This window comes from Triturus cristatus, chromosome 4_1, assembly GCF_964204655.1.
Source record: "Triturus cristatus chromosome 4_1, aTriCri1.1, whole genome shotgun sequence".
NCBI classification, from domain to species: Eukaryota; Metazoa; Chordata; class Amphibia; order Caudata; family Salamandridae; genus Triturus; species Triturus cristatus.
In genome coordinates this window covers 652,840,688-652,856,489 of record NC_140585.1, presented here as the reverse complement: position 1 = coordinate 652,856,489, position 15,802 = coordinate 652,840,688, and the positions used below count along the sequence as shown (strand labels likewise).

General features: G+C 43.8%; 1 protein-coding gene across 3 annotated transcripts in view; it reads right to left on the bottom strand.

Annotated features, from left to right (window-relative positions):
- The window catches only part of ADAMTS20 (ADAM metallopeptidase with thrombospondin type 1 motif 20), a 1,386,529-nt gene that overhangs the window by 1,204,167 nt on the left and 166,560 nt on the right, over positions 1-15,802 (bottom strand). For all 3 annotated transcript variants that reach the window (XM_085653052.1, XM_085653051.1, XM_085653053.1), the window contains one exon: positions 13,974-14,139. In XM_085653052.1, coding sequence (XP_085509178.1) covers positions 13,974-14,139 — 166 coding nt within the window. The remainder of the gene's footprint in view (positions 1-13,973; positions 14,140-15,802) is intronic.

Here is a 15,802-nt window from a genome sequence, read left to right as displayed (position 1 = left end):
CACAAAGGGAGTTGAGGTATGCCCTGCATATGCTGATGATTCTTCCTGGGCTAGAGCAGTGAAAGGAGTTGTTACTAAAACCTGACTAGGCTATGGCTGCCTTTCACAATGCTGTCTCCACCCCCTGCAATATGGCTGGACCAGGGAGGGCAGAAATGGTTTTAACGAGCAAGAGAAACTTTGTTGCAAAGACTTCAAAGGGAAAAAGGGGTATAAGTATGAGACCTAAAACTCAAGACTTTTAGATCACTTCTGGACTAAGAGGACCCTGCCAAGAAGAAAAGCTGCCAAGAGGAGCATGGCCCCTTTTCTATGTGTTGCTTTGCTGGATTGGCCTGCAGTTGCCGCTTTTGTCTCTGAGCATTTGAAAGGACTAGACATTTGTCTTGCTGCGGTATCTTGTTTAAGAAGATTCTCCAAGGGCTTGTAGTAGAGCTTTCCTCCTGCTAAGAAGTCTCACGGACACAAAGATTTTGCCTGCAGCATTCTTGAACTCCACTGCTGGGAGCTCTGACCTGCCTTGTGGTGCCAAGTGCAGTTCTGGGCTCTTAACGTTTGTTCCTGCTGCAAAAATCTACAAAGAATGGAAGAAACCAACAAAATCGACACTTCGCCTTCTTGATGCTGAATTTCCAACCCGTTACAACAAACAAATGATGGACGGAATGCTGACAATGCAGACATTCTCCCCCAGTCAAGAGATCTGGGTTAAATCCATCGTTCTTTTGCCCACTACGCCACCCCAGTTCAGACATGGCCATATGCAAATCAGTCTTGACCCTGTGCCTCATGGGAACAGTCCAGCCTGAACTGCCAAGCCATGTCTTCCCTGGACTGGAATCAAGCATCCTAGGACCGGTTTCTGGCTATCAGCCGTCATCAGCCAGAATAGCTTGACTCCAGTGGCGTAGTGAGCACGGGTCCCACGTCTGGGAATACCCATCCCACTTAGGGCGAAAAGCGTTACAACAAACAAATGATGGACGGAATGCTGACAATGCAGACATTCTCCCCCAGTCAAGAGATCTGGGTTAAATCCATCGTTCTTTTGCCCACTACGCCACCCCAGTTCAGACATGGCCATATGCAAATCAGTCTTGACCCTGTGCCTCATGGGAACAGTCCAGCCCGAACTGCCAAGCCATGTCTTCCCTGGACCGGAATCAAGCATCCTAGGACCGGTTTCTGGCTATCAGCCGTCATCAGCCAGGATAGCTTGACTCCAGTGGCGTAGTGAGCACGGGTCCCACGTCTGGGAATACCCATCCCACTTAGGGCGAAAAGCGTTACAACAAACAAATGATGGACGGAATGCTGACAATGCAGACATTCTCCCCCAGTCAAGAGATCTGGGTTAAATCCATCGTTCTTTTGCCCACTACGCCACCCCAGTTCAGACATGGCCATATGCAAATCAGTCTTGACCCTGTGCCTCATGGGAACAGTCCAGCCCGAACTGCCAAGCCATGTCTTCCCTGGACCGGAATCAAGCATCCTAGGACCGGTTTCTGGCTATCAGCCGTCATCAGCCAGGATAGCTTGACTCCAGTGGCGTAGTGAGCACGGGTCCCACATCTGGGAATACCCATCCCACTTAGGGCGAAAAGCGTTACAACAAACAAATGATGGACGGAATGCTGACAATGCAGACATTCTCCCCCAGTCAAGAGATCTGGGTTAAATCCATCGTTCTTTTGCCCACTACGCCACCCCAGTTCAGACATGGCCATATGCAAATCAGTCTTGACCCTGTGCCTCATGGGAACAGTCCAGCCCGAACTGCCAAGCCATGTCTTCCCTGGACCGGAATCAAGCATCCTAGGACCGGTTTCTGGCTATCAGCCGTCATCAGCCAGGATAGCTTGACTCCAGTGGCGTAGTGAGCACGGGTCCCACGTCTGGGAATACCCATCCCACTTAGGGCAAAAAGCGTTACAACAAACAAATGATGGACGGAATGCTGACAATGCAGACATTCTCCCCCAGTCAAGAGATCTGGGTTAAATCCATCGTTCTTTTGCCCACTACGCCACCCCAGTTCAGACATGGCCATATGCAAATCAGTCTTGACCCTGTGCCTCATGGGAACAGTCCAGCCCGAACTGCCAAGCCATGTCTTCCCTGGACCGGAATCAAGCATCCTAGGACCAGTTTCTGGCTATCAGCCGTCATCAGCCAGGATAGCTTGACTCCAGTGGCGTAGTGAGCACGGGTCCCACGTCTGGGAATACCCATCCCACTTAGGGCGAAAAGCGTTACAACAAACAAATGATGGACGGAATGCTGACAATGCAGACATTCTCCCCCAGTCAAGAGATCTGGGTTAAATCCATCGTTCTTTTGCCCACTACTCCACCCCAGTTCAGACATGGCCATATGCAAATCAGTCTTGACCCTGTGCCTCATGGGAACAGTCCAGCCCGAACTGCCAGGATAGCTTGACTCCAGTGGCGTCCAAGGCCTCCCCCTCAACTGCCTTGGACACACAATCTCCTTCTGTGCCAGACCATTAATTGGTTTTCTTAATTACAAAATGTATATCTGTAATTTGTGAATGTGGCCAGGCTTTGTTTAATTGTATTTTGACGGTGAATTATAACCGATCCCTTTGTGAATTTAAATTTTTTTTTCTCTATTACTAAGTTTTCACTTTTCTCTGTCCCACTCACTCACCCTTTAGCACTTTCTTGCCTTATGCACGTTCCCTCTGGAGCAACCTCATGTGCTTTTATTATGAATATTCAAATTGCTTAATTGCTTTAGATAAAAAGTAAAAGAAATAAAATGTACAGTGATTTACATATTGGATGTTGTTTCTCCTTCCCTCCCCTATAACTTTTGAATGGTTCAATTAATATTTTTGAGCTAATTCAACAATTTAGCTCGCGACTAAGCAATTTATTTAACTTAGTAAGCCATTTATGCTCTTTTGTATCAATTATTGGTTTAGGGCCATTGTCTTTTGTACCAAGATTACGCCCAGGTCCTTGACCACTGGGATACCCCATTTTTGTAATGGCAGAAATCGACGCAGCGGCTGTCAGCGGCCTGAAAAACTGCTGCATGCCGAGCACTGTTCCCTGGTCTGAGACCACCGCCCGGACTCTGACGCAGGCTCCGACGCAGGCTAAAAGTAACAAAGTATCATGGGACCACAGCTGAAGAAATCAACGCAGCGCCTGTTTGCAACCGCTGCGTCGATCTCCAGCATGACAGGATTTCCAAGCATTGCACCTATGCACCACGCATCTCCGACGCAGCACCCGCAAACCAGAACCACCTTGGAATCGGCACATCCCTTCCCCCCACAGTCCAAGTTTGACGCATCTCTTCTCCTCCAGGCAGCAAAACTGTTGCATTGCCTCCCCAAGGACTGAGGAACTGACTCATCACTGTCGTTTCCCTCCTCTGCAGCTGTTGTGCCTTGTGGATTTTGACACGTTTGAGGTACTTTGTGTAGAAATCAGGATCCGTAGATTCCTATTGACAAAATTGCTTGAAACCTTTTAAAAGTCATATTTTAAATTGTGTATGTTGGATTTTTGACATTTTGGTTTAGATAAAGATACTTTATTTTTCTAAAGTGGTGTGGTGCCCATTTGTAGTGCTTTCACCGTTTCACTGTGTGTATTTTGTGCAAATACTTTACACATTGCCTCTGAGATAAGCCTGTCAGCTCGTGTCAAGCTACCAAAGGGAGGAGCAGAGGTTAACTAGATGTGTAACTTCCCTATCCTGACTAGACGGAAGGGTCCTTACTTGGACAGGGTACATACCACTGCCAACTAGAGACCTCCATTTCTAACAGAGTCCTTCAGGAATAGGGAAACAGCACTCCTGACAATTATGTTCCCCTTCCCACAACAGATCCTGTTTGGCGGTGATTATTAAAATTTGTCTAAGTTTGGAAGAGATATGTCCCAGATCAATGGGTACTCAGTATCATTCAGAGGGGTTACCTTATCAAATTCATAGCCCCCCCTCCAGAAACAGGAACCATTGTGACGAAAATTCCTCAAAATCAAACCAAGAGACTCCCTATTGTCTGATATCAGAACACTCCTGGAGAAAAGAGCAATGAGATAAGTTCCTGTGGAAGAGCAAAGAAAGGCACTTACTATATTATTTTCTTAGTCAATAAAATGCTGAGAGACTACAAACTTGCCATGGATCTAAGATCTGTCAAAAAGTCGGTCAAGACAAAACACTTCCGAATGCTGACTTTGTAACAAGTAATACCATAGGGGAGACCTATTTGGTGACAATAGAGCTGCAAGATGCATATTTCCATGTACCTATACATTTGAGACATCAGAGGCTTTTGAGATTTGCTGTTGGCCCTCTTCATCATCAATGTCAGGTCTTTCCATTCAGTCACAAGTCATTGCCACAAGTGTTTACAAAAGTAGTAGCTCTCCTCATGTCATTATTACATCAGCGGGGAATAAAACTTCTCCTGTATCTCGACGACTGTCTGATTGTGTTGCCTTTGCAACAGTTAACAGCTGTTCATACACAACCAGTCTTGCAGGTGTTACAAAGTCATGGATCCCTAATGAGTTATGGGAAGTCTCACCTAGTCGCAGCCCAGAAGCAGACTTTTATCAGGGCATAATTTGAGACCAACAAAGAGCTGATTACTTTGCCAGAGAAGAGAATCAATATATCACACATTCCTTCCTTGATGTCCCAGACTAACTCAATATTGAAGGATTGGTTGCTAGCTCAAGGGGACATGGCGGAAATTATATTTAACAAGTTGGTGAGACACATCTTGCATCACTGGTCCCCAGTACAGCAAGATCTTCTATTTCCAATTCCAGTTAGATAATTGAAGAACTCTCTTGGTGGTTACACATAGATAATATACTGAGAGGAATACCGTTGACTACAAGAACTCAGATTACGGTGACAACGGATGCCAGTTTGTCAGGATGAGGAGTGTGGACAGAGAACCAACAGGCCTAAGGAAGTTAGTCACAGGCACAGAGGGTGAAACTGTCCAATTGAAAGGAATTGCAAGCAGTTCTGCTGGCTTTGCAGACCTTTTCTCAGGAACTCCAAGGCAAAGCGATTTTAGTGCAAACAGACAACGATACCATAAACATCTACATCAACAAGCAAGAGGGAGCAAGGGTTCCTTCTTTGTCTCTGATAATGGATCGCATCTCCATTTGGGCTCAACGGAACATCAATTCTCTCACAGCAATTTACATCAAGGGCACAGCAATGGTGTTGGCGGACAAACTCATATGAGAGATTCCTTCTTAACATAATTTTGTCTCAGTCATCACATCATCTGGCAGATGGGTACAGATTTGTTTGCCACAGAGCAGAATGCTCTTCTTCCAACGTATTGTTCCAGATGGACTGATAGCGACTTTTGGAACCTGGATGCCCGTTCTTGCCAATGGGTCTTTTATATGCCTTTCACCCAGTTCCTCTTTTCCTCAAATTGTTAGTCCAGCTGAGGAGGGAAACATCAGAAGCTAGTCTGATTGCACCAGTCTGGTTTCGCTCAACCTGGTGCTCTCTGCTACTGATGATGAAAGTGAATACAGAATTGCTGGACCATTCACTCCTATCATTTCCTCTTCTTCAGAGCAGCAGTCTGAGAAGACTCAGACTGATGGCCTGGAGATTGAGAGGGCAGGGTTGGTATAAGGGGGTCTCTCACACAGATTAGCCTTTTTAGTACAGGCATATAGAAGGATTTCCACTCTAAAGTCTTATGAGAGACATTGGAGAACATTTTCTAACTGGTGAAACAAAAGGCAAATATACCCCAGCTTATGTCTAACCTTGTTCTGATTTTGGAATTTTTAGAGGATGGGTTTGACATGGGTCTTAAAGTGTTCATGTTAAAACTCAATGGACTGCACTAAAAGCATCCAGAGTGCATTTTTCACAAGCTAGAGGAGATCTTGAAATAGTCAGCAGAATATTTAAGGGTTTTTCAAATTCACGACACACATTTAAGCCTAATTTTCCAACCTGGGATTTGACTTTGGTTCGGTCAGCTTTTGCCTGACACACATTTGAACCTATAAAGTCTATTTATTTGGAGTTGTTAACCCTCAAAACCTTTTTCATTGTAGCAATAACATCTGTCAGACATTTGGGAGAATTGGGATCTCTTTCCTTTAGATTTCCCTTCCTGAGAGTTTTGAGAACCGAATAAATAGGTTGGGACCAACCTTTGTTCCTAAATTGAAATCAGTTTTTTATTCTGAACAAGAGACTACTTTCACTAGGCTTTTATCCTGATCCTCAGACAGAGGGGGATACAACTCTTATTGCCTTGGTGTCAAAAAGCATCTATTGGTCTATTTGGAGAAAGTACAGGAGGTCAGATTGCAGGGTTCTTTCAGTCTCTTTGTTAATTAATTTTGCTTCTGGTCAAATGGTCAAAACCCTTCAGTCCAGACTCTCAGTCTGCTATTACTTTGGCATGTAAGGACTCTGGTCAAGACCCTCCAGCATGTATTTCGAGGAGGTTAATACGAAGTATGGCCACTTCTTGTGTAGAGGTGCAGGGAGCCTCATTAGGGGAAATTTGTAGGGCAGCTATACGGGCAATTTCCTCAACCTCTGTAAAACATTACAGAGTGCTTCAAGAAACTGAAATTGAGAATGTTTTTAGTAATAAGGTTCTATCTGTTTTTTTGGTTACAGGACACATCCTCTGTCTATATTAAAGAGGGGAGGGCTGTTGTATGGGGAATTTTTATCATCTATTTCACTTTTACTTTTCTTCATCACGCCTGTCATGGCAGCGGCATGAAGTTTTTGATGTTCCTACTCCAGTTTTTGGGATACGGGTGCCATTTCCACACTGATAGTACTGAAGGCCACCTATTTAATGCAAACGTGCAGAAACGCCTGCAGCAGGCGCACTGCTGGCGCACCGAAGACATGCAAAGGCAAGCCCATCTGCACCCATCAGCATCCCAGAGGCTGCCAGCGCCAATGATGCTGTTCAGTCCCATACTAAAACCAATGTGAGAACGTGTTATGTGAAAGCCGATTTATTAGCTTTAAATACTACTAGGAAATGCTCCCATGTTAGATCCCTGGATGATGAAACTATAGGTTCCTGCTGCCACTTCTGTGGGTTTCAAGTAGTGCCTGGCTCTCCTCCCAGAGAGGGCGTTATCAGAGGCCCTATTAAAGTTACGTTGGGTGGTGGCTTGATTAAAGCTTAGTTAATTAATGCTTCAGAAGTATACCCTAGTCTTGTGTGACCTTCTCAGGGAGGAGAAGCCGGATGTGATTTTCCTCACTGAAACTTGGATGAATGCTTCATCCAATCCAGTGATCAATTTGGTGATCCCTGTAGGGTATAAAATACTTAAATTGGATCAGGCCTCAGGTAGGGGGGGTGGGATAGCTATCATCTTTAAGGATAGTTTTTCCTGCTGTTGTTCTGCGGCCACATTAATTGCTGACTCAGAAGGATTGGAATTTTGCCTCTCAATAAATGCTCAACATTCTGTAGGGAGTCTTTTGATTTACAGGCCTCCTGGACCGACAGTGCCCTTTTTGAAGTCATTTATTGAAGTAGTTTTGCAGGTTTCTTTACGGTATACCCATTGCATTATTCTTAGGGTTTTTAATATTCTTTGGGCTCTTGCATCTGACAAAGCCACCTCCATTATGTCACCCCTGAAATTTTCATAATGGGTTGAGATGCCTACTCACAGTGGAGGACATATAATAGATTTAGTGTTCTCTAACTTTGTTCTTTGCTTGTCGGACCCCATACCTTTAGACTGGACAGATCATTTTTTGATCCAGTTTAAGTGGTCTACTCCCTGTGCGGACCAACGGGATGATGCTATAAAGCCCCTATTTTGTCCTTTTTCTAAAATCACCGGTGACAATTTGTGGGCTGTCTTGGTAAATATAATTCCACCTCTCTCAGGTTCCATTGATTCCACAATGATGGAATACGATCATTGGTTGCGTGCTTCCGTGGAGAAGCTTGCCCCTCTTCCAAACCACACATCCAGCTCTAAAAAGATCTCTAATCCTTGGTTTTCTTATACTCTTATACTAGAGAAAAAGCTTTTTGTAAAGGTGGAATGGCCATGGAGAAAAAATTATAGCCTGGATTAAAAATATTATACAAAATTGCTTCAAAGAAGTATGTGGCCCCGAAAAAACTCACAAAGAGAAAGTACTATGAGGGGTGCATAGAAAAAGCAGCAAACAAACCCAGGTAAATTTTTAAGATTGTGAAAGGTTTTATTGATCCGGTGGCTATCCATAGAAGTAAGGTTCCATCGGTTGACTGGTGTGAGCAACTCACACTATTATTTCACAATAAAGTCAAGCAAAATCAGAACAGCCATCCCTCAACTTCTATCCCAGATGTGACTTTTGGCTGTATGGGTCAGTTGGCTATACCGATTTCCTGTGGCCTTTCGGAGTTCAATACTATCTTTCTGGAAGACTCTAGAACAGTGTTTTTAAACATCAAATCAGGCTCCCCTAATGATCCTTGTCCTCCTACCATTTTGGCTTTAGGTGTGGACATTATGAATCCCATTCTGAACGCATTATTAAGTCCCTTGTAACTGCCACGTTGCCTGCTTACTGGAAGAGAGCAAAAATCGTTCCTTTAGTATAGAAGCCTAGCGCAAATCTAGATGTCCCAGGCAATTGTAGGCCAATTTCCCTTTTTACAGCACCTACTAAAATAGTTGAAAAATCGGTCAATCAACTACTTTCAAGTTATCTAGAGGCCAATGGCATTCTTCATCTGAGTCAGTCGGGGTTTAGACCTAGGCATAGTACTGAGACTGCCTTGGTGGAGGTTTCGGATTGTATAAGGTATACCATTGACACAGGTTGTAGGGCAGTCCTGGTACTATTGATCCTGTCTGCAGCATTTGACACGGTCCCACGTGACAAGCTACTCGCACCCTTTAGTGAGATTGGCATTAGAGATAATGCCTGGAACTGGCTTAAGTCCTTTCTTGAGGACAGGAATCAGGAAGTTTGGCTGCCCCTTACTCTTCTGTCAGTCAAAAGGTGTCAGTCGGACACCACTTTGTTTAACATCTTCTTGTCCCCCTTAGCTAAGGGGGTGGAATAATTTGGGGCTAAAATTATTACCTATGCTGATGACACCCAGATCCCCTCCACCTTCAGTAAGGGGGCTTTCATCGATTCACATGTTATTCAGCCCTGCCTTTCAGCTGTTTTTAAATGGCTGACACGCAACTATTTGAAATGCAACACAGAGAAGACAGAGGTTCTTTGTTTCAGACATAACTTTGTCTCGAACTTCGATATTCACTGGCCTTCAGGAGTACTTCTTCCTGACACTCAAGCTGCTGACGCAAAAAATCTGGGGATCAAATTTGACAATAAAATGTAATTCCATAATCAAATTATGACAGTGGTTGGTGTCTCTTTTGGCATCTTGTGTATGGCAAAAGATTTCTGCATTTTCTTTCTTTTTGATCAAATATGACTGTGGTATTGGCCCTGGTGATGTCCAGATTGGATTATGCTAACAAATTATATGCAGGGTTACCAAACGATCTCCTGAATAGACGTCAGGTTGTTCAGAATGCAGCAGCTCTACTGGTTCTGGGCTTGCCGGTACGGGAGCATACTTCCTGTCATTTAAAGTAGTACTTATAATGCATAGGGCTCTCCATCATTCTGGTCTGGATTATCTTTCAGCTAGGATTGGTTTCTATAGCCCGGCGAGATTTTTACGTTCATCTGATAATAATTTGTCCTTGGTCCCTAAGGTTCGTTTGTCCACTGTGGGCGGCCGTTCCTTTTCCTTCCTGGGCTCTATATGGTGGTAAATACCTGCCGTATCTGCTTTCTCTTCCAGACCCCAAAATGCCGGGACACTCTTGAGTGGCCGTGCACTCTATAAACCCTTTCACACATTCAAGTGAATAGTTGGAAGCCTTAATAAATGTGTTATTGTACATGAATGGAGAATATGTCATCCTGGGGGGAACAGCCATTACAACGCGGTTTTTACCACGCACAGCTTTTACATCTCATGCGTTACAACGCATGCGATGTTACAACGCTATGCCATTACAACGCAAGTCTTTACATCGACTTGCACTAGATGGCGTGCTAACATTACAAATAGTGTAGTTTACTATCGCAACACCTTCCCTACTGTTAAGTGGACTGGAGTTGGAATAGTAAATTACACTTTTCTAATGTTAGCACGCCATCTAGCGCAAGTCGATGTAAAGACTTGCGTTGTAATGGCATAGTGTTGTAACATCGCATGCATTGTAACGCATGCGATGTAACTGCATGCGTTGTAATAACACGCGTTGTAATGTCATACATCCCATCCTGGTCTTACATACAATGCTCTGTATGTCTCATGAGTAATTAATCAAGTTATACAACGCTTGAGAAGGTAATGCTTAATTAATTACCAGTAATTGCATTACTTCAATTGGGTCCTTTGCCTGGAATAATTATGATGTTTAGGTCAGGCCAACTGGATTACTTGTTGCTTGAGTCGTCCAAAAGAAAACACAAAACCAGGAAGTGGACGGGGTGGTCAGAGTTTTTATCTTTTGTCAGGTGGTGGGTGTGTCTGAGACTGCCGCCTCTCACGAGTAATTAATCCAGGCAAAAGACCCAAATGGAGTGATGCAATTACCGGTAAGTAACTGAGCATTAGATGGAGGATAACAGACATACTAAAGAAGGATAAGAAAGGGGTGAAGCTGAACTGGTTTGGATTAAATATTATGACTGGCAAAATGGGTAAAGATTATTGAGTCAAACGGAAATATGTTGTTATGATTAATTGTGTCTGCCTCCTTATACAATGTTTCACATCTTTAACACACATGGAGGTGATTCTCAATAAGGAATTAGTTCATAGCCCATCGAGAACATGCATAGTTGTCCATCAACATAAGAAATCAAGGGACTTATAACTCATAATGTGCCACATAATGGTGAGTAGGAGATTGTTGCAGTGGACAGAGTGTCAAGACATAAAGTTTCATATAACCTGAAATAGTAGTGGTTGAGAAAGTACTCCTTTAAATACGGTTATGCAAAATATAATTCCAGGTTATGAGTCATTAGTAAAGATTGTAGGAGGGCATTTGGTAAGGAACAATCACTGAGGGCCAGCTGTATGACCATTCACTTTAACGAGTCGCAAATTGCGCCAAATTGCAACTCGATATTTGCGACTCGCTAAAGCGAATGTACAACAGTGTCTCAGACACTGTTTGCGATTCCCAATGGGCTCGTAAATTGCATGCCTCATCAATATTCATGCGGCACATGCAATTTGAGACCCCATAGGGAATGGCTAGCACTCACAGGGATGGTGGCCTGCTGGGGTCAGCAGAGCACCATATCTGTGAATGCTTTTTAAATAAAGCAGTTTTTTTTTTTTAAATACAGCCCGTTTTCCTTAAAGGAAAATGGGCTGCATTCAAAAAAGAAAAATGAAACTTTTTTTGTTTCATTTTTTTAAGGGCAGGCAGTCATCTCTGGGGTCACTTCCTAGTCTTAAAAAATATTTTCGCTCTCACTCACAAAGTGGAAGGGGTCCCCTGGGGACCGCATCCCGTTTGTGAGTGGTTGACCACCTACTTGAAGTAGGTGGCAAACTATGAGTGTTTTGCGACCGCAAATGCTGTCACAAAACAATAGTACGGGGCATTGAGACTCACTATTAGGAAGGAACGGCCCTTCCTAATAGCCAGAGTCACAAACGCTATTTTGCGAGTCAGTGACTCGCAAAATGGTGTTTGTACATGCCTGGGCCCTTTTTTGCAATCGCAAACAGACCGATCTCCCATTTGTGACCACAAAAAAGGGTCGCACATCTGGCCCAAAGTGTGTTAGACCTGACAACCTTGGAGTGGTTTTCTTCAAAGATTGTGCTTTCTTACCTCCAATTTTGTGGTATTCTTTTTGTTGGCCTTAAGACTCTGACCACTTTACCACTGCCAAACAGTGCTAAAGTGCATGTGCGTCTCCCTTAAAACATGGTTTGATTGACTTACCCACAACTGGCATATTTCATTTATCTAAACGTCCCTAGTAGAGTGCAGTACATGTGCCCAGGGCCTGTCATTTTAATTCTTCTAGTGGGCCTGTGGCACGGATCATGTCACCCACACAAGTAGCACTTTAAACCTGTCTCAGGCCTGCCACTGCAGAGCCTGTGTGTGCAATTGACACTGTCATGTCGACTTGACATTTAAAACCCCTTGCCAAGTCTTAAACTACCCCTTTTTTACATATAAGCCACACCAAAGGTAGGCCCTATGTAGCTCACAGGGCAGGGTTCTATGTAATTAAAAAGTAGGACATGTACTTTTAAGCTATGCATGTCCTGGTAGTAAAAAACACCCACATTTTATTTCATTACTGTGAGGCCTACCCGTCGCATAGGTTAACATTAGGAATTCCTTATTACACTTATAAGCTGCAATTCCAAATTAAGAAGGAGTAGCTCCATCATGTTTCATATCTTTGAAATCACATCCACTTCAAAGGCACAACTGAGTTTAAGTACTGGTTCTCTGACCCTCACCAAATCAGACACTCATGTACTTGTGAATAAACTCTGCTAGTAGGAAGGACTGCTATGTTGCTACAAGGATTGTCACTATGCTGGACTGCTGATCTGGATGAACTGCTTTTCTGCTGTGCTGTGCTGCCCTGATGTGTGCTAACCTCTGCACTGCTGAAAAGGAACTGGACTAACTGACTTGAACCCAGAGTGATCTCGAAGGGCATGCTGGCTTGCCTCCTGTTTTAAGACGTACCCCCTGCTCCTCTGCCTGGTCCATTGGAAGTGGATCCAGGTGCTTGCTCCAATAGAACCAAAGGCATCCTCTGCTGCATGAGCTGAATCGACACATCGCCGCGGTTGCTGGAACAGAACAGGTGCATTGCCATCTGAACCGACGCATTGGAACCATTGAGCCACTGCAGAGAGACTATCAAAGCCTACCCTGTGTGTCGAAACCTGGCCCATCAGCTTCGGAACCAATTCATCTCTGACCCGGTACTTCGTCTTTGGAACTGGAGCATCGCCATTCTTGCTTGGGGAAAGTCAATGCATCACCTCGACTGCGAGATCGATACCGACGCATCGCTCGGCTGCACCCTGCATCTTGCCATTGCAACCAGGATCAAGGTACTTTTTATCAGCTGACCTTGCGTAGCTTCCGCCCCCCAGCCTGCACTCCATCATGGTTGGCCTGAACTCTTGACTTTGCCCCAGACCAGAGAGACCAGATAACTCCCATAGACACTTATTGCTTCTAAGCACTATTTTTATTTGTAATGTTTAAACATCATATCTTGACGTCTACTTATTGAGTTTTGTAGTTTTGGTCTTGTTTTATTTATAAAATCATAATCTATATTTCTAAACTGGTGTGGAGTCCTTTTGTGGTGTTTTCAGTGTATTACTGTTTGAATTGTTGTACAAATACTGTACACATTGCCTCTTAAAATAAGCCTGTCTGCCTGCTCTGTGCAAAACTACCAGGGGGTGAGCACAGGTTAATTTATGTTGTGTATCTGACTTACCCTGACTAGGATTGTGGTTCCTGCTTGGACAGGTGCATACCTCTGACAACCAGAAACCCAATTTCTAACAGAGCTGCTAATGGATGATTGGATGACAATGCAAAAACGAAAATCACAATACATAGCACATGGACAAAGAGTGAAGTGTGGGAAACTGCCAACAATATCATATAATAGAGGCACAGTTTGAGGTGTGGAAAACTGCCAACAACATCAGATAATAGGGGCACAGTTTGAGGCACTCATTGTCCCGAAGTAGAAAGAACCCTCATGCTCAGCTTGGGAGAGCTTAAAGGAAGCCATAGACTCCAAAGACAATAGAGTTTTCAGGTGGAAAGTAAATTGGAGGGCGAATTGTGAACTTGAGGCTATATCAAATGCAAAAGAAGCATAAACTCTACCTGATGTATCACATGAGTTCATGATGCTCTTGTTTGTATTGTCTTTTAGGGCTTCATTTTTGTATATTAGGTGTGGCTTATTGTGCTCATCTTCGTCGTCACTTCCATCGACTTTCATCACAGGTTCCAAAAAATATTCCTCATCATGCACTTTAAAAGTTCCCATCTATATTAAAAACATAAAATGTGGTTCATTAGAAACATATCTGCAAAACAGCTCAGAAAGACGACACTCTGCACCATCCCCTGTCTTTCACATACAGACACACACCGCCACTTCACCACCATCCCCGGTCTTTCAGACATACACGCGCGTGCGCAACTTCACATCCCTGCCTCTCTCTGTTACAAACATCTTCCACTTCACCATCCCCTCTGTCTCTCTTTCTGTCACACACACTGACACCCTCCACTTCAACTTACCCTTTCTTGCTCTCTATGTTACACACACATATATGACCGATGCGAATGTGCACTCACACACACACACACACACATATATCACCTTTGCACTTTGTTTTCTTTTGGAGCTGTCAATATTTTTACAACGTGTAGCTCCTGGCAACTGTCCCACAGAATTGTTCTTACAGTTGACACAGAAATGACCATCGCTCTGTGCATTCTGCATGGAGGCCGAGAATTGGATCAGCATGTAGGTTTAACACTTTTATGTTCCAGTGACAGGTACTGTGAGAATTCACACTTGACAGTCCCATCTCCAGAGCTCTCAACTGTGCCCAGTCATGAGCATCATTCACACCCTGAACTCACCCAGACAATTGTATTGTATTGTAATTGGAAACCATAAAGGATCAGTGTTGAATTAGTATAGTGAAATATGAAAGTAAAAATTTGAGTGGTGGATAGGTAAGTCAGTTATTTGGATTCAGAAGGATAGTGGAAGGATAGAAGAGTGAAAAAAGGTTTGTGTTTATATAACGCTTTTTACTCCTGATGGGGTGTTGAAGCACTTTTTTGGCGAGCAGCACGCTACTCTGGAACCCATAAAGGATTTTTTTTTTGGCGAGCAGCATGCTACTCTGGAACCCATAAAGGATTAGTGGTGAATTAGTATAGTGAAATATGAAAGTAATTTTAGTGATTTAGACACATCTCAAATCACAAGTGCTATAGATGTCTCAAATATTGGAAGAAAAACATAAGTGCAGAAATGTAACATGGATTAAAAGGAAATGTTCTTAAGGTATAGTACTCTAGTGGCGTAGGGATCCCCACCTCCCCCCTTCGGCAGCTGAAGTGGGGGTAGCGTTTGAACTCTATGGCCTTGTAACCAGGGCCCCACTAAATATTGCTTAATTTGATATTTGCCTCTTATGTCTGCAGGCCTGAACACAGAGGCTCATAAAACGATGTGGGGTAGAGCAGAGCAGGGATGAGAGGTGGAGGTCAAGAGCTCCTAAAATAGCCAAGTTCAGGAATTGGCTCTTTTTGCAGGGTCATCCCAGAACTTTTTGCCTTCCTCCTGTATTTTTTCTGACCGCTTGTTAGTGGTTTTATGACTCTGGGCACTTTACCACTGCTGATCAGTGCTAAGGTGCATATGCTCTCCCTGTAAATTGTTGTTATGTATTGGTGATTCAATGATTGGCATATTTGATTTACTAGTCAGACTCTAGTACAGTGCACAATGTGTGCTGGGCCTGTAAATCAAATGCTGCTGGTGGTCTTGCAGCACTGATTGTGCCACCCACAGAAGCAGCTTGTAAAATGTGACTCAGGCCAGCCATTGCAGAGCCTGTGTGCAGTCTGGGACTGCCATTTCGACTTGGCAAGTGCACACACTTGCCAGTCCCTAAACCTTCCCTTTT